A 24,065-nucleotide genomic window follows, 5' to 3' on the forward strand; every position below is an offset into this window, starting at 1 on the left:
AGCCATGTAGATTCCTGTGTCTATAATTCCAGCTTTATTCAAATGATCTTTAGCCCCAGTACATTTCTCATTGATTCTTTTTCATATGGAAGGGGCACAGAAATCAATAAGTGGCACATCTTAAAAGTCGCAAATACCAATTAAAAAAAAAAATTGCCTTTGAATGTCATTCTATCCAATGTATAGACTGTTTCAAGATTTAGAACAACTCTCTTTAGTTGTCCCACTCGCATTCTCACTGTGAACATCCTGCTGGGATTATAGAAATTGACTTTCAAAGTAGCAGAATCAAGTACCAGTTGCTCATTTTAACATATTCACTGAAGGACTAATACAGGTACAAACATGTCATGAAGAAGAAGTGCAGGTCTTTACGTACAGTTTCAATTTACATTCAAAATAGCAGATAGAATAGATTAAAAATCCCTGAGAATTTCAGTTTAAAATGTTAACCAGAGACTTCACATGCATAATTTTGGGAACTGTAGTCACATGTAAATGCCAATTATTTTTTAAAAAATGTGTAAATGTGACAAAACGTCTAGGTTGGCACTGAGTAAACATAAGCATAATTGTTTCAGTTTGTTTGAAAACTATTGAAAAATGTAAATAACCATTGGGCTTAGAATGAACAGCTGAGTGTGACATTTGCTTTCATTTTAAATAGCTTGAAATGAGAAGAAGAACAGCATGACATTAAAAGCACAATGTATCTTATTGTGTTGCTCTTTTTCAGTGACTTTGTTTGAGTGCAGCTCTTCATTCATTCCAGAAGATTACCAAAAGCTGTGTTTGGCTGGTTTGATCAATAAAGTGAGAGGCAAAAGAATATTTTTATCTAAAATTGCCCTTTATCTGGCTGTCCCACACCTAGAAGCTTCGCCAGCTTCTCAGTGTCTTGACAAGCTGGTGCATTTCTTATAAACAAATTATATATTTATTTGTAAATACAAGAGCCTTATCTAGGTATTCATATTAAGATGAGTGCCTCTCTGTGCAGGATATTGTAAAAAATCTTGCCTATTTGATACAATACAAATTGTACAGAAACACAATATTTTACCTTGTTTGTTAGAAGTATGACATGTTAATTTTGTGATTCAGTTGGGTGAAGCAGTTTTCATAAATGCATAGTAAAATTAATTTATATTACTACAAATATTAATGCTATCTTGAACTGCAAGCTACTCTGTTTTCCTTTGAACCATACTCTACCTGTTGTCTAAGTAATATTTGAAATTGGTGTGTATTTTAGTCTTAAATTTATTCTAGTTTACAATTCTTCACATCTGGCACAAGGGATTTAGTAGTAGGCCACCTCTAGATTTCCACTGGAAGGATCTTCTTACTGAGAGATCAAAGAATGATTATTTTAAACAATATATTTTAATTTGAACATCAGCTAAGTATTTGAAATAGCCCAAATGCAAGTTAAACCTCTTAAGAAGGCCTACCATAGCTCTTAAAAATACAAAGAAAACCTTCACTGTTTTTCATTATAGCTCTTTAAGATTAAGAAGACTGAAGCTCCATGACCAGAAAGTACACGCACTTTTGACTTATATTTATATAAAATAAAATATATAGTCTGAAATAATCAGTGTCTTTATTGCCTCAGTAGGACATTCCTTCCAGTAGAAGGTCTGCTCATGCACTGTCACACTACTGTGTAAATCATGAATACCAGTCTTGTCTATCATTCTTTTGCTGTCTCAAAATATGCCAATAAGAGCTTAACCTTTAAAATTGCTTACCACTGTTGAGAAAAGATTCCAGAAGTCTTCCCTCAATTTGTAATGATGATAACTGTTAATTTTCCTGACTACAAACTTCAAGTATATGAAAAAATACATGTTCAACCAACAAATCTTAACCACTGTAATGAAAAAATGGCACAAAATCAATATTTCCATTGCCCTTGTCAATAAAGGTCGTAATGAAGGGTTGAAACAATGTCTGCACCCATTTTTATTTACCATCTCCTATCTTGGTGTACTGATACAGAACCAGCATAAAATTTGGCTTGATATCAGATCTCTAACAAACAAAAGTAATGCTTCAAATCACAATTATATAAGATGTAAGTTAAAAAGAAGCAATTAAAATGCAATTCCAGTACCATTCTCACTACTCAAAATGTCTCTGCCTAATGCAATGTAGAATATGAACCTAATTTAAAAAATTAATTTGATAAATTCCAAACAAATATTTTTTTTTCACTAAAACCTGCTGGCATGGCTGCCATTCTATCATTCACTTTTGTGTCTTCAGCATCCTTTGAGAAAAACAACAACTTGGTGGCAAATCAGTATTCCTATAATGTTCCAGACTGAGTCATTGCTGTCAACAACTAGTGGTGGCATGCGTTACTATATTTGGAAAGTAAAATTAAGCAGTAATTCAAATTAATTGGTGTACTTAATGTATGAAAGTATTCCAAGTATGATCCATAATGCATTTAATTGGGAATCACTCTGTGTGATTTCCTGTGAAAACAAAGAGTCCATGGTTTAGAAGGCTGTTATTTCTTTATTTTTAATGAAGCTTTGAGTCCTTTTCAGAGATATTTTCAGTATGGCAATGCTTCAGAAATAGTTTCTTTCGAGGAAAGTTCATAACGACCAATTCAAGCCTCTGCTCTTAACTATGCTCAAGTGAGCATCTCCTTAAGAAGAGCACATTGTACAAATCAGCTGCACTGAAGTAAGGTCAGTCACCTTTGCAGAGTACTCCTAGTCACCAGGTTACAAACCCAAGACAAACCCCCTGATCACAAATACTGCGTAGTTAATTCATCAAGAGCTCCATTCAAATTCAAACATAACAAACTGCTTTTAAGACATGTAAGGCAAGTAGCAACCATTGTTTTCCTCTGCATTTTCTCTCTAATATCTGTATCTCTGCTTCCTGTAGGTGCTCTTCAGAAGTTCCTCACGGACACTGTTCAAGCTACATCCAAGAAAAGCTGTGTGTCTCTTTCAAAAGCAAGGAAACAAAAGGGTGTGAGATGTGTCACTCCTTCTTTATGGAAGAGCTGCACAAGTGGACACATTCCTATCGAGCCCTCCTCTTTTCTGAAAATTTTTCAAAACTATTTTCCCCTTGATTGGGCTTTACATTCAAAATGTTGAGTACGAATACATTCATCGCAGCAACAAGACTTCATTTTTCTTTAGAAACCTTCAGTCATTTTGGTTTATGGACCCTCCAAAGGCCAATACCGGAATACAAAAATACAAAGGAGTGATCCAAATTTTTAAATGCTTATCCAAAGTATTTAAACAGTTAAGTGTTGCAACATGGAAAAGTCAACAGAATCTCTGATTAATAGAACTGAGAATATATACATATACATATATATATATGTTTTTTCCAGGAAAAACTGTTGAGACATTAAAAAAATCTGCTGCATCCATCCTATTATATTTCTTGAATTCACTTTGAACTTAGCATCAAAATGAGTATATTTTATTAGAGCAAAGAAAAAAAACCTGCAGTTACACAAAATCGGTGACACTGCATTCATGTGCGCTGCTAATCAAACCAAAGGTGCTTGCATATCCTATGCAAAATTTGCAGTGGAGTACCGTTCTCAGAAATGAAAGTCATAAACATATAAAGAAATGGTAATATCCTTGAGTTATTCGTAAGTTGCCTACAAGCAGAAAATGAGACAGAGTAAATTGGATAAATTATTCATTGTAAATTAGTTTTTCATCTCTGGGATTTATTGTGAAAGAACAACAATTACACATGACATTTGTTGCTGGTCAACAAATAAATTCACTTGGTTTTAGCATCAAGACAGATAAATAGTTCAATTGCTATTTAGGAAGAAAAATGGTGTTTATTACTACATTCAAAATTAAAAATATTTTTCCCTAAAATATTATTAACAAATTCACACTGAACTCTTCCTTCCACCTGTACACCAACAGTTTTAAATATTGTCTCAGTTCGCAAGATAACAGAATGTATTTGGATTATGTTCATTAGTCTCTCCAAATTGGTAAGAGAGAGATTTTCATTGCAAACTGTTGGATGACGGCAAATCTGGGAAAGCCCGTATATTCTCAGCTGTGAAATACAGATGTTGAAAGGATGTAGGAGACTGAAGGATCTCCAAAACATATGATTTTGCTCTACAAGAAAAATGTTTACAGTTACTTAAATAGGTAAAATAAAAGCACAAATGTGTACTCTATTATAAATTAAAATCACTTTTGTGTGCATATGTTGTGTTTCTGAGAGCAAAAGCAGTGTAGGATTGCCTGAATATTTTCCTGATCTTCTGTAATCCAGCTGCCTCAATTTCTTCTTTCTTTATATTTGCCAAACAGGAAATAGCTAATAAATGTTTCCTAAAATCTGTTTAATATCTTAGGACATTTACCAGTAGATTAGATGAAAAGAAGATTTGCTTCATTTATAATTTTAATCTTAAATTACAAAACCCCTGTTTTGAAATTGTCACTTGTGGATTAGTAAAAGAACTCTGCACAGAACAGGAAGATTTCAGATATTATGCAAAAAACAGATATACTATATTTATCTATCTATATTATCCATAAATGAGGGATATAGTTTTTTTTAATACTATTTTTTCTTTTCTTTTTTTTTTTTTTTTTTTAAGCAGGGCTTTATACTCATTTAAAAATAGAAACTGTGTTGAGGTAAATAATAGTAGGGACTTAATTTCCCTCCTCTTTTTTTTGCAGCTGTTGTTCAGTTTTGGCTTTTGGCATTGACAGAAAGTGTGCCCCTGATTTGAAATGGCCGTGATCTAACCTCTACTCTTCAAATGCAGACGGTTGAGTAAAGCTTTTCCAGAAGGCCTCTAATTAAATAAAACTGAATCTTCTCAACACAATTCTATCTTCTCAATGGTTCTCCCAGTGATAGAATTAAAGTGTGGATGGGTTGTTCATCTTTCTTACCTTTGGATTTGTTACAGCTCAGAAAAGTCAGATTTTATATATGACGGAATTTTTTCTTCTACTTGAATATCTGTTGTTATGGTGATAGTTCCAGGAGGGAACATTAATGAGGATGACTTGAAAGCTTTGATGTTTACAGCATGATTACTTGTAACACCTCATAAGAAAAGGTGACAGCTACTACTACTCCTTGCTAAATATGCATAATTGTATCAGTTTAAATGAAAAATACCTGTATTTCTATTTGTTAGGCATCTGTAACACAACTATGAATACGAGTGAAAAATCCATATATACTTATGTAATAAGAATTCAGAAGAATAAAGAAATCTTATTTTCTCAGAAGGGATATTATTTGTTATTCCTAAGAACTTCACCTACAATAAACAGTATTTTTCAACTACAGCAGTCTTCATTTATAGCCTGAGTTGCTCTTTTGCGATATTCTGAGAGCTAACTAGCACAATCTTCTCATATCCAAAGCTAAGCTGTGAAAAGCTCTGTGAACTCACATCACCCAAACCATAATTCTCCTGCCACATTATATCACCTAGACTGTGATTCAGCAGCAGGAGGTACGCAGTAGAGACAAAGAGCTTATTTGACTAGATTCTTCGGCCTTAGAGGTGCTGGTAGCTCAGCACAGCAGTTTGGCTCACATCTGTTAATGGTGCATGCAATTACTTACATATCCTTCATATGCCTCATGTGCAGGTGGTGGGGGTGGTCTGTAGCCTGGTACCGCTGGGGCCCCCCTTGCTCGAGGTGTGGGAACACCTCTTGCTACAGGTGGGACGGGGAGAGCTCCACGAGTCACTGGTGCTCCTCTGGGTGCTTGGGCACCTCGTCCAGGGAGGGGCGGAGGAATCGCACCCCCACGGCCCCTGTGGGAGCAGAAAGAAGTGAATGCACTGGGGTGTATGTTAAGGGAGGACAGGCAAATGCTACCCCACTATAAAGGCTCTTGTATTTTTACTGCTATTTAAAGTGTTGTGCTACTATGGGTTTTGGCAGCTATGATGTTAAGCTCTTTTAGGCAGTATCTCATGCAGAACTTCTGTTATGGAAAGACATTATTTCTAAGCTACTCAGTGCTTTTTACATCTGATCCTTCTTCTTCACTTGTACTACTGAAATCCTGGAGCATTGTGATTCAATTTGCAGAGTTACTCTGAAGTAGTTCCAAAACAAGAAAAAAAATGAAGATTTTTTTCCATTGCTTCCAAAATACAAAAGCAGTCATCACTGTCAGTTTCATGCTTATTGGTGGATGGGAGAATTTGTCTGGCAGAAGATGATGCTGGATAGCAGAAAAGAGCAAGGCAAAGCAGGGAGTATAAAAGGAGAGTAAGAACTTTCACTCCTGTTCAATTTAGTTCAGCACAAGGAAAGGATAGCATAAGATTTGGCCTTTCTCAGTTTACAGAGAGAGCAGTGCATATAGACAAGCAGAGAAAGGTTTAGTTTAGCATTCTACTCCTTATTTACGCTATATCCAAAACACTGGTATGTCAGAAGCAGCAGCTGATTTTTGGTTAAAAAGAGGTTCTGGTATCCAGATTTGCCAAACTAGAAGGAGGATATATCAGAGAAACAATCTATGATTTTCCTTTCAGTATATAATTTTATATATAAAAATAGTGTTGTAGCTGAGGATTTGCTCTACCAAACAGTTCTGCGGTTCTATTATATTCTTTCAACTGTAGTAGGAAATAAATAGGAGGCATTACTTTTAGAGTAACTTATTTAACCTAGATATTCCAGGTCTTTTTTTTTTTTTTTTTTTTTTCCCTTACTCCTTTTTTAACATTCTGCGATTTCTTACTGTTAAGTAAGGAAAGTATCCAACATCCTAGTTTCTGTCTTATTGCTCCAGTCAGTAGTGTTCAATAAGAATGGAAGCCAGCACTCCACTGATTATACTTAAACTAATTTAAAACTGCCTGTTACAATGATGTTGTGAACATCACCATCAAGTCCCTCACAGATCTTAGTAGCAAGGAAATCTAACTTCTGAGCCTCAGAACACTTCCATTAGAAGACGGTCATGAATGTCTAGTGTATAATGTCTTGGGCATGTGTAAGATATCACAGATTAAAAAAAAATGTCAAGAACAGAGGGAAAACACTTTCCAGGAAGGAAAAAGATCAAGATCAAGACAAGATCAGCCAGTTCAATTACCAAAGAGCAACTTCTCTGTGAGCACAATCAAGGAAGCTCTGTATTGCATTCCCTCTAAAAGTGTTTTTCTTAGCACCACTTGCCAAGCCTATGAGTAGCCTGATAACTTAAATACCTTAGGCAACAAATTTTTAAGGGTTCACATTCAAAAATGAGCCATAAGGATTACAGGAAGATTATATACTGTCTTCATGAACATGCAGAGGTATCTGTTGACAATACACACACATACACAACACAAAAAAATACTTGCAGGAATTCAGGAAACATTCATATACCAAAAGTTTTAGATGATATCAGTGAAATTCATAAAGAAATGATAACATATACAACACATAGGATACAATTTAATATTTAGACTATAGCCTAGTATTATTCATATACTATGCCAAAAATAAGTAATGAGTTGGCAAATAAGCAGCTATCCAGACTATGTAGCCTTCTCTGTCTACAGCACAGAATGCCATTTTATTGACCTATGATTTTATGACACCAACTATTCTGCTTCTGCATCAGCATTACAGTGTTTTCTCCCAGACATATCCTTCCACTGGCTTCATAATCTGTTCTGATTTGCAGTCTGTTACTTGCAACCCCCCCCTTATGACCTGTAAATTACAGATTCGAGAGCCTGGAACAATGTAGATAGCACAAATTCTCAGAAGAAAAACAGTCAGTTCGATTTACTGACTGTGATGTCTACAATCATTATTTTTAACTGCTTATTTTTTGCCATTGTTTACACTTTCTAAAACTGTTCACATAATAGATTAGCTACCACACCTTGAAGGAGCTGCAGGTGGCACACGGATCCCTCTTCCTCGAATACCCCGTCCACGTGCTGAATCCTCGGAACCATTCAAATATGACAGCTCTCTCAGTTGCTCCTGACGAATTTCATCATTATAATCCTGAAATGCAAAAGATGAAACTTACTGAAATGCTGTATTTTGGCTGAGCTGCCAAACAACTTAAAACAGAAATTAAAGAAATTGCACAGATGCTGTTTGGATGAATTGCCTTGCATAAATTACCTGCAGGCTGCAATATTATTTTTGTTATTCATATTGTATTCATATCAAGCGATATGAAATTGATGTATTTGTGGACTGGATAAGTAGCAATAATATATGGTCAAACAAATTTATGTGTATACTTAAGATGGCTAAAAACAAGACGCACACACAAAATTGAAAACAAAAGGCACACAAGGTGTAAACATGAAGTCTATCTGTAAACAAAATGCAAACAGACTTTCACATACAGAAGGTACAAATCTGAAACAGCATGAAATAAGAACAAAAAAACCCATTTTATAAATACTTGGTATATTTTTCTGGCAGAGAGCATTGTCTACTTTTATGTACTCCAAGCACATATTTCGCATAACACTGCACTCTGGCATAGAAAATTGTTCACTGCATGCTTTTGATTGGGTGGTTTCACTAAAACATACCAATGATTATAGCATTATGAAATTAAACTCTACAGTCATATCATTTACTGAATTTTATCATCATTGATTGCTGCCTTCAGTTATTCTGTGTATCTATTAAAGAACTTTAGAAAGGAGCTCTCTTTAGGAGCAACAAGGCAATGTTTACTGTATAAAATTGTTCAATTATATATAGAATAGGCCCATTCTAAGTCTGCAGGGTATCTACAGCACTGCAAGTTTCTGCTAGCTCAGTCAACAGAACATTGGATGATTGTTCTTTTCTTACTGATTCAAAACATATAATATTGGGTAATTTAAACTGATTTTACAGCCTTTGTCTTAGTCAGAATTCCCTTTTTCTTTAGTTTCTTTTGCTTTCAGCTGAACATGGTAATAAGGGCTCCCTGCAGTAGCCATCTCTCTGTCAGGAGAACTCTGCAACAGTTAACTAGCATTTCTGAACAGAATATATAGATTTTCAGCCCTTCAAATTCTACACCCTTAAACAGGAAACTGTCATGGACTAACATTCAAGAATCAAAAAATGCTGCAGTACCTGCTTCTTCTCCAATGGACAACTGTCTAGGTTTAGTTACAAGTAACACTTCATTCTAGTCAAGTTAGACCAAACGAACTATGAGACAGGACTTGGATTTCACCAGTTTCTAATCCTTACCAAATTTCTGAAGTCAGCTTTCTTTTCCAGCAAAATGGGCTTAAGAAATTTGCAGATAATACTAACAGTAAATAGCTGACTCATTGAAAATGATAGAATCATGGAATCATAGAATATCCTTAGCTATGTAAGGGGACTCACACAGATCTTTCAGTCCAACCCCTGGCTCCACACACAGCCATCCAAAATTCAAACCCTATGTCTGAGAGTGTTGTCCAAATGCTCCTTGACCTCTGGCAGCTCAGGGTTTTGCTCACTGCCCTGGTCAGCATGTTCCATGTGCACCACCCTCTGGTGAAGAACTTTTTCCTAACAGCCAACCTGACCCTCCCCTGATGCAGCTCCATGCCATTCCCTTGGGTCCTGCTGTTATCACCAGAGAGATCAGCACTGCTCCTCTACTCCCCTATGAGGAGCTACAGGTGGCCACAAGGGCTCCCCTCAGCCTCTTCTGCTCTGAACAAACTAAATGACTGAACAAACTAGACCTCAACCACTCCTCCTAGAACTTCTCCTCTTAGACACTTCCAGCTCTTCACAGCCATCCTTTAGACACTCTAACAGTTTTATTTCCTTCTTATACTGTAGTGCCAAAATCTACACACAGTACTCGATGTGAGGCCACACAAGCTCAGAGTAGAGCAGGATAATTCCATCCCTTCATCAATAATTACAGAACTGCAATTTTGAGTGAATTTAAGAAGCTAGAAGGACCAACAGAAACCTCTTGAAGGTCAACAAGAAGTGGCGCAGAGTTCTACACATTTGTAGCGATGACCAGGCCCATACAGTTTTAGAGGCTGGGAAATAACAGACTGAGTTAAAGCACTGTTGGAAGAAAGTTATTGCAAACCTTGAATAGGCTATACAGATTCAAGATTCAACTAGACAGAGACATAACTGCCTTGATTTTCTGTTTACTGTTGGCAGTAGAAATGCTTGAAGAGAAATACTGAAGAAGACCTTCAATTGACCCTTCCGATAGACATTTCCATGACCCTCTGAAGTTCTCATCTGTATCCAGGGTATTGTTTTTAGATTCCCTTGTTCAAAAGAAGCCATTGTTGGAAGAGATGACTTTTGGTAAATGTGATCTGTGAAACAAAACAACTAAAGCTAGAAAACAAAATCCAACTCTTGCGTGGAGTATTGGAGAGGCTGGTGACCCGAGGGAGGTTTGAGTGATGAGGGAGAAACAGGAGAGGAAGTTTTCAAACAGTTTTGCCACTATTTTTTGTTTGATCTCAGGAATACATCCTGAAGAGATCCCAATAAAGAGCTAAGCCTCTTTTTTTTCTAAATTACTGAATCAGAAGCCTGGGCAATCTGTTTAAAGATATGATGCTGACCTTTTTGTGCTCTTAGAGAGTGTAGGCCTGGTGATAATTTCACTTCTACATTTCTAAATTTTTAGGGAGTGCAGCTGGAATAAAGTCTAATAATGCAATTCAGAAGAGTACCATATTTATACAAAACAACATGTGACATTTGCAGCAGAGTCATAATTATAAGTAAATCCCCAATTTGCTAGTAAACCAGATGATAGCTTTCAGTTCACAGCAATTGCCAAAACTTTTTGCACATTTTTTCTGTCATTTTAACATGGTAATGAGACAAAGACATCTTTATAAATAAATGTGTTCTGTAAAACACAAAGGGAAAGAAACAGAATCAATCAAATCACATTTACAGCAATAAATAAATGTACAATTTCCTGTGACTGGCTTAATGTCGTCTGCTATTCATTCATACTGGCTTTGCAAGGATTATAATTTCAACCTTGCTGATTGAGTTTGCCCATCAGATTCCACAGCAGTGCTTAGAGTGAATTTCATTAATAATGCAAGTAAATTTTGTTAGAAAAAAGATGTGGGGGAAAAAAAATAAAAAAGAAAAAAAAAAAAGAAAAAAATGCCTGCAAAGAACACAAATTAAAACTGTCTATGTTGCTGCTTTAATCTCTTTCCTTTGGAACATTGTTGTATAAATGAACTTGTAATAGAAATTGCCTCAAAGCCACAGTTCCTTGCTCAGATGTTAATATCATTAAAAATCTTAGCAATGACTGAAAGGAAAATCCAAATTAAATTTATAAATACAGCAGGATCTGCAAACATGCACAACTCCATTACACAATTCTCCTTGCTTTCCAGCTGTATTCCCTCTTAAATATGAACAAAGTATTTTGAAACAGCAAGAAAAAGACAAAGGTATATGGAGAACTGTAATTAGAATGTTGGGAAAAGTATACTGAAAGAGAAAGATTTCCATTAAATATGTAACTACGTAGATCATTTATGCTGTATGCCTTTTAAAAGGCATAATAAAAGCCACAATTTCTAAATCTGAAATCTGAAATTTTCAAAAGACATTCTCACTTCAACACATTAATTAAACAGAAACAGATTTAATCTTTCATAACTACTACAGACAGACTATCCTGCTGAATATTTAACTTTGGCTAAGTGCACAAGAGCCTGGCACTTGAGCAAAATTACGCTGATGATATTTTGTAGATATCTAGTCCCAAGTGAGAGTAGATGCGGCAAGACATGCCTGTACTAAACAAAGTATAATTAAGCAGCTATACACTGTAGTAGTTTATTGTTGCAGAAAAAATACTCTTCACATTAAGCTCATGAGAAATGTACTGTATTCACAATTTTCATTTAATTTAGAAATCTTATAGCTGAAATTAACATATAATTAACAAATGCATTTTGCTCTGGTTTATATCTTAGTGGCACTATTGTCTATATATAGGTTCATTCAGTGATGTATGTACATCACAGCAGTCAAGGTGATTGCAAACAATCACTATGGGTGAGCTAACCACTCACACCCATGTCTATTTACATAAATATTTATCCTGACTTTTTAGATACACCAAGGATTTACAATCTTAGCAAAGCCACTAGAAACTCAGAGCCATCAAATCACAATGTTTATCTAAGTGGCCCAAACCAAAGTACATATTTAGATAAAACATTTAGTATTCTAGGCTACATGAAGACATTTATCCCAAACTACCACAACAATGCTTATAATGGTTAATTAAGTCAGTTGCCTTGGCTGTGTTAGGAACAAAAGAAAGCTGTCAGCATCAAAATCAGACTAGAGACAGCTCATCCAGGAGCTGTTCTAGCATGGAAGTACAGCAAAGATGGAAAGCACGTAAGCTAGGAAATGTAAAAAACACTTCTGTAAAAAATAGAAACGTATCACGCAAGCTGCATAACCTGATCTGAATTAAAAAGAACATGCAGTGACAAGGAAGGAGAGTTTATAAAGAAATCAAAGGGTAAGACACAGACAGAGGCAATGGATTATATAGGAATACATATCTGTCATTATCATAACAAAGGCTCGTAGAAGTCGAGGATAAATCAATCTCTTAAGGGCTGTGATCTCCTGCCCTGATGTGTTTTGCAAGTTTAAGTTCTTTCCATGTGTATGAATGATTTGCACTGTTAATAAATATCATTATTCTTATCTGTGACAGATGAGTTTCATTCTACCTAGTTAAGGGGAAAGTAATTTAGGTTAAATGCAAACTACCTTAAGAATGCAGATTTATGCATGTCAAACCAAAAATGATAATCAGAATGCTTCACACTGACAATGTTGAGGTATGATTGGGTCTCACTTGGTCTTTTATACAGATGATGCTTTACAGCATACTTGCATTCCTTGTACAATTTACGTAGCTAGGTATCATGTGAAGAGCAAACTACCCTCTACACACTCTTGATAAAACTAGAACAGAATAACAAGGTAACTTAAATTTACAGACTAGCAACTACCTATTAGTATGGATTTAAGGCATCAAACTTTCCATGATTTCAACAGAGTGAAGTTCCAAAAAATAAATGCTTTACTTGTGCTTACTATCTATATAATGTTATATACAATACTATCTATAAAATGCTTCTCAAAGACCCCAAGGCATTAATACCTCAAATTTACAGCTGGCTTATGTAGAGAAGTTAAAAATGATACCTGTGACAGACTCTGTTTTCAAAAGAGTTAGTTATTACTGTAAAGTGACCCTCACTTCTTTAAAGTAAACATGGATAGTCAAGATGAGAAATATGGTCCAAAGGTTCTAAAAGCTCAGTTTGTATTGCCTACAAACTGAACTATTACTAAGCTTGCTTTTCTCTCTCAGGCTTATAATACTCTCTGAAACTACTGCCAACAGAAAAAATCATATTCACATTCACATTAATTCCCCATTCTGGGTTCTTTTCCTGCACTTGGTGTAGCAGGTAGCAGGTAGGCAGAAGGAGACGGATTTGAACTCGCCTGGCACTTCTGCATCCTGCTCAGCTCCCAGCATCACTAAAAGAGCTTTAGAGCCCATATATGTGCACAGATTCATTGAAGCTAGCCTATCTCCCATAAATCTTGATGTTGCTATCGGGGCTATCTTCAGGCAGCCTAAGTAACAATTAGCTTGAAATTTCTATTGAGTAACTGTTTCAAGAAAACCCATAGCCAGCCAGTAGGGTACAGAAAATCCAGAGAATCAATTGGAGTAAAATGATGTGAATATAGCCCTTTTATTTTTTAATTTTTGGATAGCCACAAATTAATTTTGGACACTAGTAGAGATCTTGTCCTCAAGCTGTCCTGTACATGTGGGGAAGCATCAAGCCTGTGAAAACAGTCAGTGGTGAGGAACTCCCTGTAGTCACTGCTGCTTTGTGTTCTCTGTGGACCAGTGACAGTGAGCTGTGTTAAGATTCAGCTTCAAAGTGTGGTGAAAAACACTAACCTGGACTCATGGAGTGAGGATTTGCAGTTTGTTACTAAAGAGGCCAAGAACCCAGAAATTCTCACTTCTTAGCTGAGTGCTTTAATATCAGTGCGCTACAAAGAACGTAATTAGCACTGGCTGTTCACTATCAGAAGAGCTTGGTGAACTAAATCCAGGGCTGACATAGGTATTTTATCATTTCCTTATATTCAAAGATTTAATTCTAAGGTTCAATTGCATTCAAAACGTAAATATATTGAACGTTTTCCTATGCGTATCTACAGCCAATCCCTGTCTACTTAAGAAGCTAAGAAAATTATGTTAGGTAGATTGGACAGCCCTCTCAATCACCTAAAATTAAGGTGAGCCAGTGTCTCAGCTGGGCATGTAAATTAGGTGGATGGAATGGCATCCTCAAAATTCATCCTTTAATAAAGAATCTTTTAGTAATAAAAATTCAAAGTTCGCTGTAAAGCATAAGATTAACCTATAGCAGGGACCATACCTGATCAAGTAATTCCTGCAATGTTCATTGGAATGATGGAAGCAGACTCTAGCCCATCCTGTGTAGGTTCTGATGGGTATGACATATGCCTTCAACAGTACATGGACGTGTTAAAACCGACAGCTGTTTTCATGTTTCTAGATAAGGCTTGTGCTCTCTGAACCCGATTCTAATGTATATGCATGGTTTCCTGGTTACCTACAGCCAAAGCCATCTGTTAAGATGGCGTTTTGCCCATCTGCAGATTGATCTGATTATTTCACTAGAGCATAGGTGCCAGGTAATGAAAGGTTTAGATGGACAGCCTGCAGTGCACCACAAGTGATAATGCTTCTGCCACAAGTCCTCTTCTGCAATGCCAATACTGCACTAACGCCACATACCTCTTTGCATTTGCCCATATATATTGGCACTTGCATAAGGCCATTTTGTGTGCATGCAGCTCTCTGGCTGACAGTAACTCCCCAAAATGCATAAAAAAATAAGTATAATCCATCTGAGTCCAAGGAAGAAATGTGATTTTCTCTAAGCAATCAGCAACTAAGCCAGATCCATAGCTATAAACATCATGTCCTTTCACTTGTCACATATGCAAAAAAAAAAAAAAAAGGATTGTCTTTACCTGCTTCTGAAAAATAAACCTTAGTTGTGTGGGTCATCCTTAGAGACCAAAACAGATAAAACAGACCATATATTTCTCTCAGCAACATTCTGAATGTGTGCAGCCAATATGAGTTTCAGCTTATAAATGCCTATGGGCAGAATTCAAGCAGACATAAGCTAGAGCCACGTACACTTGCCTTTGAGGTTAGTTGACAGCTGGGGGATTTGTCAGCTTGCCACAGAGAGCACTAACCCAAGTGTGGATGTCATTTTTCTCTTTGAGCATGCACAATTAAGTCTGCCTGGCAACATCATCATGGGGCACTGCGCTCTACAAGCAGTGTGGGAGGGTGAGGGGAGGACATCTCACTCCTCAGCATTGAAGAGAAGCTGCCAATACCCAGTGTACAGTGTACAGTGTGCATAGACAACTGCTGTGAAACTTTGATCCAGACATTTTAACCTTTGCTAGAACAGAGCAAAATAAGCAGCATGCAGTTGTGTATTCAATGTACTGTGTTTGGGCTTTTCTTTTTTTTTCTTCTCCAAATGAAAGAGGGTCTGGAACAGAAGATTATTCCAGTTTATGTGGAATTAGTGTTAGCCACAAAGAAGTTGAGTGCATGCTGTTTGAATAATTTTCAGAAATATGTATTAAATTCCAGATGGTTGCCCCAATTTGTTCCACTCTTCTTGCTCTTAGGCCCCCAGACCAATGGTTTAATTCAAATTAGAGCAATGATGACACATAAGTCAGTTGGCTAACAGCTACCTACCCATGAATTTAATTTTGAGTGAATCCTGGCTGCAAGAGACTTGTGCTTACTTACAGCTGTCATACGAAATGGATATAAAAAGGAATTGATAATATAATGAGAGGCCATACAGCAGACTGTGGGGAGAGCGGTGTAGCCATCTACCACTAAAGAAGTCTTTGAAAAGACTTTGCACTGGATGTTTGTAACACATCCTAAGAAGGAAGGACATGATATAAGTGATTTTCCTCTGGGACAAACTATTTGCTTCAAAGAAAGCAGAAGAGTAAGACTATCAGTGTTTTTTTTTCTCCAGATTTTTGCTGGGAAGTTTTACTCTGACTTCTAACATTACTAATTATTCTTGAGACTGGAGAAATGATCTGCTATAAGACTACATTATGGTAAATCAAATTTGCAAGCTACATATAGCACCTATTCAACTTCTTTTTAAAACTATGTCAGGTGGGAGCCATGTTGCATCCTGCTAACCCACTTCCATAGGTTTACAGCCCACTTGTTGAGCAAAAAAAGAATGGCAACAGCAGTCAACAAAATTCAGACTCAATTGCTCTCATTTAGTGTGCCAGTCTCATATAGTCCTGCTACAGCTATGCTTTCTTGCTCCCATGTGGCACGGTAAACAAAGAGAAATGAAGGATGAGAAATCTGGCCAAGAAAATATCTTACAGCTGTTCGTTGAGCATCCTTTCTGTTACAGCTTCTGAAACATTTTAGAACTTAAAAATATCCCATTAGGTGATAACCTGTATGATCACACATAGTACAATGGGATTGAGCTTGATAAATGACAGATTAGTTTTTAAAGCAGAAGTAGTATTTCTTTGATTTACTGCAGTACACAGAATCACACAGAATCACAGAATCACCCGGTTTGGAAGGGACCTCAAGGATCATGTAGTTCCAACCCCCCTGCCTAGCAGGGCCACCAAACATACACATTCAGATCAGGTTGCCCAGGACCCCGTCCAACCTGGCCTTGAACACGTCCAAGGACGGGGCATCCACAACCTCCCTGGGCCCGTGACTGGAATTTTTTCTGGATATGTTAATTCCATGCTTCAGGAATATGCTAAGAATCCATCTGTTAACTGGAAGCACAAAGATGCAGCTATATACCAGTACATAACTAAGAAAACATGAGCTGTCCTTAGAGAAGGAGTGACTTGGCAAGGACTAGGTATAGCACAAGCACAAAGTAGAAATGTTCCCAACAACACTGCAAATATACACCAAGATCTAACTTTTGTCTGATTCAAAGGCAGGAGATAGGGAATATCTTAAATTCAGTCACCAGAAGACCAACTGCTATATCCTGAAAGCAAGAGCTAGCAGGGGGGTGACTCGGCGCAGTGACACCATGCCTTGAAGAGTTGTGAGGATGGTACATGACCTGAGTATTCTGTCCTTTATTTTTTGCAAAATAAGGATTTGGTAAAAAGGATGAAGACTTTCCACTGACAGTCCTAGGCACATTCACAGAAAGTCCTTTCAGCAAACTTGAGCCACCATCAGGGTTTGTTTTCTTCAGAGACAGCCATGCCTCAAGTGTTCTCCTCAGTCAGGTCAAGAAAGAAAACACAATAACTGTTTTTCTCATGTACCCCTTCTACACAAAAATAAGACTAACCCAAACTTAACAGTCTAGCACATCTTTCCCAGAGCCAAAGCTTTTTTGTATGCTATGGAAAAATATAAAACACAACATGCTGAGAAGATGATGTGTAAGAGTGCGGTAAAAATACAAAAGCAATTTTCACTGCTGGAATCAAACATACTTTAAATCTGCTTGGTTTGATCTGCTATAATCTAAATTATCTCCCATACTGAGAGATTTATGGATAACCAATGTAATGATACAGAGGAAAGCCAATAGAGAACAAGCAGATATAAGCCCCCTTCCTACACTTGGCTCTCCTCACCTCAGGACGAAAAATGCTGTCAGCTGTGCTTGCTCCTGAGCAGGTTAGGTGGTGGGGCCCCTTCCTACACACCCTTGGCATGACATGGCAGCACCTGCCTTCTGCCACAGGTACCGCACAGTTTTGCAACACCTCACTCTTCCAAACACTAGGCCTTTCTTTCCAGACATTCACCTCTGATTATCTCTAATATTTCCACGAAAATTTTCTATATGCCACAATGGCTTCTTGGGTTTAAATTCCGCCAACATGAGAAAAAGATTGTGAAAAGTAGCTGCTACTGAATTTCAGGTTCACTGTCTGAACTGTCACAGAAAATAAAAATAAAATAACTGAAGACTCAATTTCCTGAAGCTTACATCACATTTCAAGTGAGAAAGAGAGCAAATATAGTAGTTAATAAGCAAAAAAATAAATATTCAAAGGAATGGGAAGAAATGCATAAAATCATACTGGGGGTAGGGTGGGAAATGCAAGCTGAATAAATTAGGAAATAATAGTTTTTCAGATATGCAAGTTTAAAAAAGCTGTTTTTCTAAATCCACTGGACAGGTATGCAATGTTGTTGGCTTTATCTTTTCAGAAAAAGACTGGAGATGTAAGAAAAGATGTAAGAAAAGATAACCAAGGAAAGTACAGACAATAAAAAGAGAGAGAAAAATAAAACAAAAAAAGGCTTTGGCAAAGTATCAAGTACAGTGATATTAATGATTCCCCAGTGTCTCCATCCTCTTTTAAAACTACACGGCATATGAAAGATTTGGAGTGAAGTGTGTAAGCCTGAGTAAGTGCTGTAATTATTACAAATAATATTCAGAACTGTAACCAGATGTGTGTGACAATACTGCCAGAGTTTCAAGCTCAAGAATTTAGTATGCAACATTATAAAAATATATGTCAATATTTGTGATTATTTACTTTGAATACCTTTGATTTTTTTTATGGCATAAAGCCCTGTAAATAAGATTATTCACCAGGAGATATGGTACATATATATATAATGTCTACTTTTCTGCTCTGCAGCATGCATTAAAGAGGGTTCCAGGCATTTTAACAAAATTAGTACTACTATTTTTGGATATATATGTATTTAAAATAGAATATCGGCTAATACTTGCTTACTACCAAATAGAAAAAAGATTTGCTTCTCAAAATCTTTCATTCCTTTGTGGCTGATGAGATTTTGTATTTGGTCTTGAACAAGTAAATTGATAACTCACCTAAGGACTAAAGAGCCTGCGTTGAACACCACAGTCCTGATAAGGTCACAAACTTTCCAGTCTTTCTTGCTCACCAACAGAAAACATCAATTGTTTTTATTTCCATCTGTGCTTGACTACACCTCAAGACTGGTGTGTATTTATGACTTTCTCTTAGTCACCACATCCTTAGAGCCAGGTAGGCATAAAAGTCAAAACCTTGACTACAGTTCTGTGTACAAGATTCTAGATATCTGTAAATGAACATGTAATATTATTATACAGTTAGAGGCATCAGATACCAGCTACCCAGTGCCTCACAGGCTCTCAGTCCCTGATGACCTTAAATCCTACCCTTGATTTTAGTCAAGAATCATGACCAGTATTTGAAGTCAGCTTTCCACTCTTGGCTAAAAAGTTCGTGGACTTCAACGCTTCTTCTGGAGGAAAAGCTGAGGCAGGCAGCAGGAAGTTGGTAAATTACTTCAAAGCTGAGACATGAAGATTTTATTTATATAACTAAAACATCATACACCTCTGTGCACAGCTAAAAATAATAGCTAGTGCTAATAAGACTCAGCTGTCAACACAAAAGCATAAGCTCAATTATGCACTGACTGTGGTTCTTCACCTGCTTTCTATTCCTCTAGCTTGTCTGAGCTATCTTAATACCATCAAAATAAATAGCAATCACTTTACATTGTATGTTTTTTAACTAAAAAAAATATACAGATTTACAGCATAGTTGGAACTGAATAGAAGTGACTGTGAACGTATTTGGTCCAAGCTGTTACTTAACGATAATTCATTATTGATTTTGGAAGCATGGAAATTTGTGCTAGACATTCGTCTGTTTTTTTTTGTTTGTTTGTTTGTTTTTCCATTCAGTTCAAATAAAATGCCCTTAATTTAGTTTGATGTAATCAATATGAAAATTTAGGACAACTACTTACCTTATACTTAAATGTAATCATTTATCCCATTATATAAAATGTGAGTAGACGCTAAAAACTAACAGGTTCTTCATTGTTTTTCTGACAAAGACAAGAGTGCTATAAATGGAATTAACTGAGATTAATTTATTTCTTTTTCTCATAATTTAAGTGATCAATTATTTTAAGTGAAATGTATTTAATTAAAACTTAAATATATTTAATTAAACTGTCATTGCTTGCCATTAATTTTAATGCCAAATCTGGGTAGGTACTGAATATCAATATCTCATTATATGTTAAATTCAGTGTAACAAGCCAAGGCAAACACATAGGAGTTCATCACACCTCAAGGTGTAGAGTAATCTCAGCTTCTGTTGGCTGCCACTAAACCTACTTAGCAGCAAAGGTAGATTATTTTATTGAATTTAAGCCTTCCAGCTCTAGGGGTTATGAGATTAATTTCTCTGTTACAGCTCTCTTCCAGGTGGAGACAGGCCCAATTAACCTGTGCGGGTACTGACGTTTGCCTCCTGCATGGGCTGTGTGTACTGTTTAAAAGCCTCACTGTTCTTTTGGGGTACAAAAACCTCCTATAAATAACTTTGGTTGAAATTTTTTGACTCAACCTGAAATTATGTAGTCTAGTCTTTCCTATCATGATCCTGGAGCTTTATTGAGGCATTCTGAAAATTATCATATAATGCTGCTGTGCTTAAAAAAATAATTTTTCATCACTCAACTTGGTGATTTCAGGGTGCACAAACTGGAAAATTTTAATGGCTGTCAACTCCAGGAGGCCCAGTCACCATTAGCATTTGTTTTTCTGCACGCTATGAAGCTGTCTCTTCTTGCCAGTACTCTTTCCTTCGAGACTATGTTTCCTTGCCTCTTTGAAGGAAAAGCTGGTAATGAACTGCCACAAAATACTATCTGGATAACCACTATCACTGTGCATATACCAGCTGTGTGACTGTGACAAAAGATCACTGTTATTTTAAAAATATTTACAGAATCACAGAATCCTAGAATCATAGAACCCTTAAGAGTTGGAAGGGACCTTGGATGCAAGGTCAAATTTGGCAAGCTGTCTCCCAAGATTCCTCAACCTGAGGAATCTCAAAAGCAAGTTTATCTCAATCCCACATGTCCTTCCGTACAATAGAAAAACAGAACAAAACCTACAGGGGTTTATTTACTTTCAAGTGGTTCTATCTTTCATTTAGAGAGTGAGGACTCTGCTGTAATAAACTGTTATCCTTGAATGTCATTTGTGCTCTTGAGTAAATAGTAACTTCAGAGTGGTAAGGACTATCACCTGCATCCTTATGAAAAAGATTTTGAAGAAAGAGTAGGCTGAAAAAATCCAATAGAAGAATCTCCTTTAAACATAACTCATAAACAAGTTAGTTTTCCCTTCTTTTTGAGACTATTCCACAATTTCAGTACCGCTACACCTCCAAACTTATATAATAGAACCAGGGTCCTACAAGTGTGGCATTTCTGCAACTACTGGGGATGTTAACAGGTCTTCACAGCCTTTATTTACCTCTTTTAATGGGAAGTTTCACCTCATTAATTTATTTAATTTGGGTCTGTGTTAGATTGGCATAGTTTAAATGTTTTAGAGACTATTTGTAAAAACATCAGTTCTTGTTAAACATTAGACATAAGCCAAAACATTGTGGAACTCAAGATACAGCACAGAAGACTAACCAGTAGCTTTCTGAACATTGCCAGTTGCATTGCACACACCAGGAGCAGTTAAAATTTCTTCAGGTTTTCTCCAATGGAAAAAGAAACAACTTTCCTTTAATTATCACCAACTTAAAATATTTATAATGAAGGAACAGTCTATAGAATGCAATGTGCCACCAACTCAGCTTTATACAGACAACATAATATTTGAAAACGTTGCTGCTTATTCTCTTTGTTATTTAAGCTAAAACATCTAAGGGGAGCTGAAGGGCTGGTTAAAGATTCAAGCACAACTTCTTAGAATCTCTCTTCTGTATTCCATTGGATCTCTTTGCTTTTGGTAATAATTTATGTGAAAGCTTCCAGTATAAAAATCCTTAGAATCATAGAATCACAAGGTTGGAAACGACCTACAAGATCATCTAGTCCAACCGTCTCCTCATCACCATTGCCACCACTAGCACTAGAAGACTTAAGACTACTCCAGTAGTGCACAAGGAATACTCACTTTCATTCTTTTTTTTCAATATTCTCATCTTACTGAATGCCCTGGCTCTTTGCAAGAGGTTACAGTCTCAGAGACCTTCCACAGGGAACTAAGAATCTTTTTCTGATTCAAATCCCCCCAGATTTTTATGCCTAAGATTTCCTAAATTTGCTACATTTTAAAAGAGGTGCTCATTCCTTTTTCTCACTTCATTACATTCAATTGTTACTTAAAAAAATTTGTTTACTGTTTGTGGAAAAGCACTTGTTTCTTTCTAACTAACTCCCGCTAATTATCTAATTATTTAATTTATTATTTGATCTAATCCATAAAGTAAGACAGTTCCATAACTAAAACAGACCATACTGACACAAACTTTTCACATCATTCTCCTTCCTGATATTCAGAAGACCTGTGCACCATCTGTCTATCCATACTTCTGCATTTCCCAGCTCTTGATATGTTCCAGAAACAGGGAGAGAACAGCTCACCCACATGTGAGGCTAGGGCAATACTGAGAGTAGCATTTAATTGCATTCCGTAATGTGAATAGGTGCTTTTCTATAGTATGAATAGGTGTCTGAACTGTTTTCAGTAATCCCAGACCACGAAGACCAGAGGAAATGTCTGGAACAAGTTAGTCAGTGGAGAAGAACCAGGTTAAAGGGCATGAACTGTATACGTATGGATACGTACATAAGTATGTGGATACTCTTTACTTCCATTTTAGCAAAGCCTTTGACATGGTCTCCCATAACATTACGTATAAGCTAACATACAAGGTTAGATTAGGGGACAGTAAAGTGGTCTAAAAACTGTCCAAATAACCAAGACTGGAGTGCTGTGATTGGCGGCACAAAGTCCAGCATCAGCCCAGTCACTACTGGTGTCCTCAAGGGGTGAGCAAGAAGAAATCTTACGCTAGAAATTATTTAGCAGCTTAAAGATTTTGGTTATTTTTTTTTATTTTCTACTAGTAAATCCCACAAAACTCAGTATCTGAATAACTCATTTCTTATGCCGAATTAAATACTCACAGAATGTGGGCTGAAGTCAGTCTGAAGCAGGATCTGTTCAACCGTCATCACACTCTACTGCAAATGTAAATCAATTCTTATTCATAGCATTTCACCTACCTCCTTTGAAATGTAATTTAATTTTCATAGTTCTTCTGTTTCTTTTAGGTCTGAGATTTTCCTGCCATGCAAGTTTCAGATCATCATGGTAGAACATGCTCAGCTATGAGTAGGTTTATATCCACCCTGTATTTTCTTAATACAGGCCATGTTTTCAAACCACGCAGTTGTGCAGCCTCAAATGACTGGAAATATAACAATTTGCACAAGGAAAATTGTAAATCCACAGATGTGTGTAATTGTGTCTTTCTGTGTTTGTACCTGTCTCGTCTGAACAAACACAGATTTTGCAAGGAACTAGTGTTCACTGCTTTGAAAATTCATCATGTATTTTTCAACATGCTATGCATAAGCTAACAAGTATCAAGCCCAACAGATTTATTTTAAAACCTAAACTACATCAATAACAGGATCTTCTAAGTCTCCTCTCCTCTCCTCTCCATCTGATCTTTTCTTTTTTTCCAGCTCAAAGGATCATTTCAAAATGCAGAAATGCTGTTGATGACTACCATTACTAGCACAATGATTTTTCCCAACAATTTTTGAAAGTGATATTTGGTATACGCCACTGATAGAGAAACATTTGCACAGACAGACATGTCTGCCTACAGCGAAAGAAAAGATTTTGATGAAACATTTTTTTCCCTTTTTATTTCATACTGCTTTTAATTATATTGCAAAAGCATACTTTAATATCTTTCCCATAGCATGCAATATATGAGAAAGACTAGATGAACGTACAAGTTTAATGAATGCATTTACATCTAGAGATCAGTCAACAAACATATACTGAGTGCAGAATTATGTAATTTGTT

The 24,065-nt window shown here is 36.5% G+C and overlaps 1 protein-coding gene across 15 annotated transcripts in view; it reads right to left on the reverse strand.

The window, feature by feature from the left end:
• The window catches only part of KHDRBS2 (KH RNA binding domain containing, signal transduction associated 2), a 337,849-nt gene that overhangs the window by 123,690 nt on the left and 190,094 nt on the right, over positions 1-24,065 (reverse strand). For 14 of the 15 annotated variants that reach the window (XR_007374929.1, XR_007374928.1, XR_007374926.1 and 11 more), the window contains exons 5-6: positions 7,903-8,030; positions 5,626-5,821 (exon numbers count right to left, since the gene is read on the reverse strand). Coding sequence is in view for 3 of the 15 variants with exons in the window: in XM_048935423.1 (XP_048791380.1) it covers positions 5,626-5,821; positions 7,903-8,030 (324 nt within the window). In the remaining 12 variants the exon portion in view is untranslated. Of the gene's footprint in view, positions 1-2,360; positions 4,143-5,625; positions 5,822-7,902; positions 8,031-24,065 lie in introns of those variants that run through there. The other variant, XM_048935426.1, reaches the window with a different exon arrangement.

The sequence above is a fragment of the Lagopus muta genome, chromosome 2, assembly GCF_023343835.1.
Source record: "Lagopus muta isolate bLagMut1 chromosome 2, bLagMut1 primary, whole genome shotgun sequence".
Taxonomy (NCBI): Eukaryota; Metazoa; Chordata; class Aves; order Galliformes; family Phasianidae; genus Lagopus; species Lagopus muta.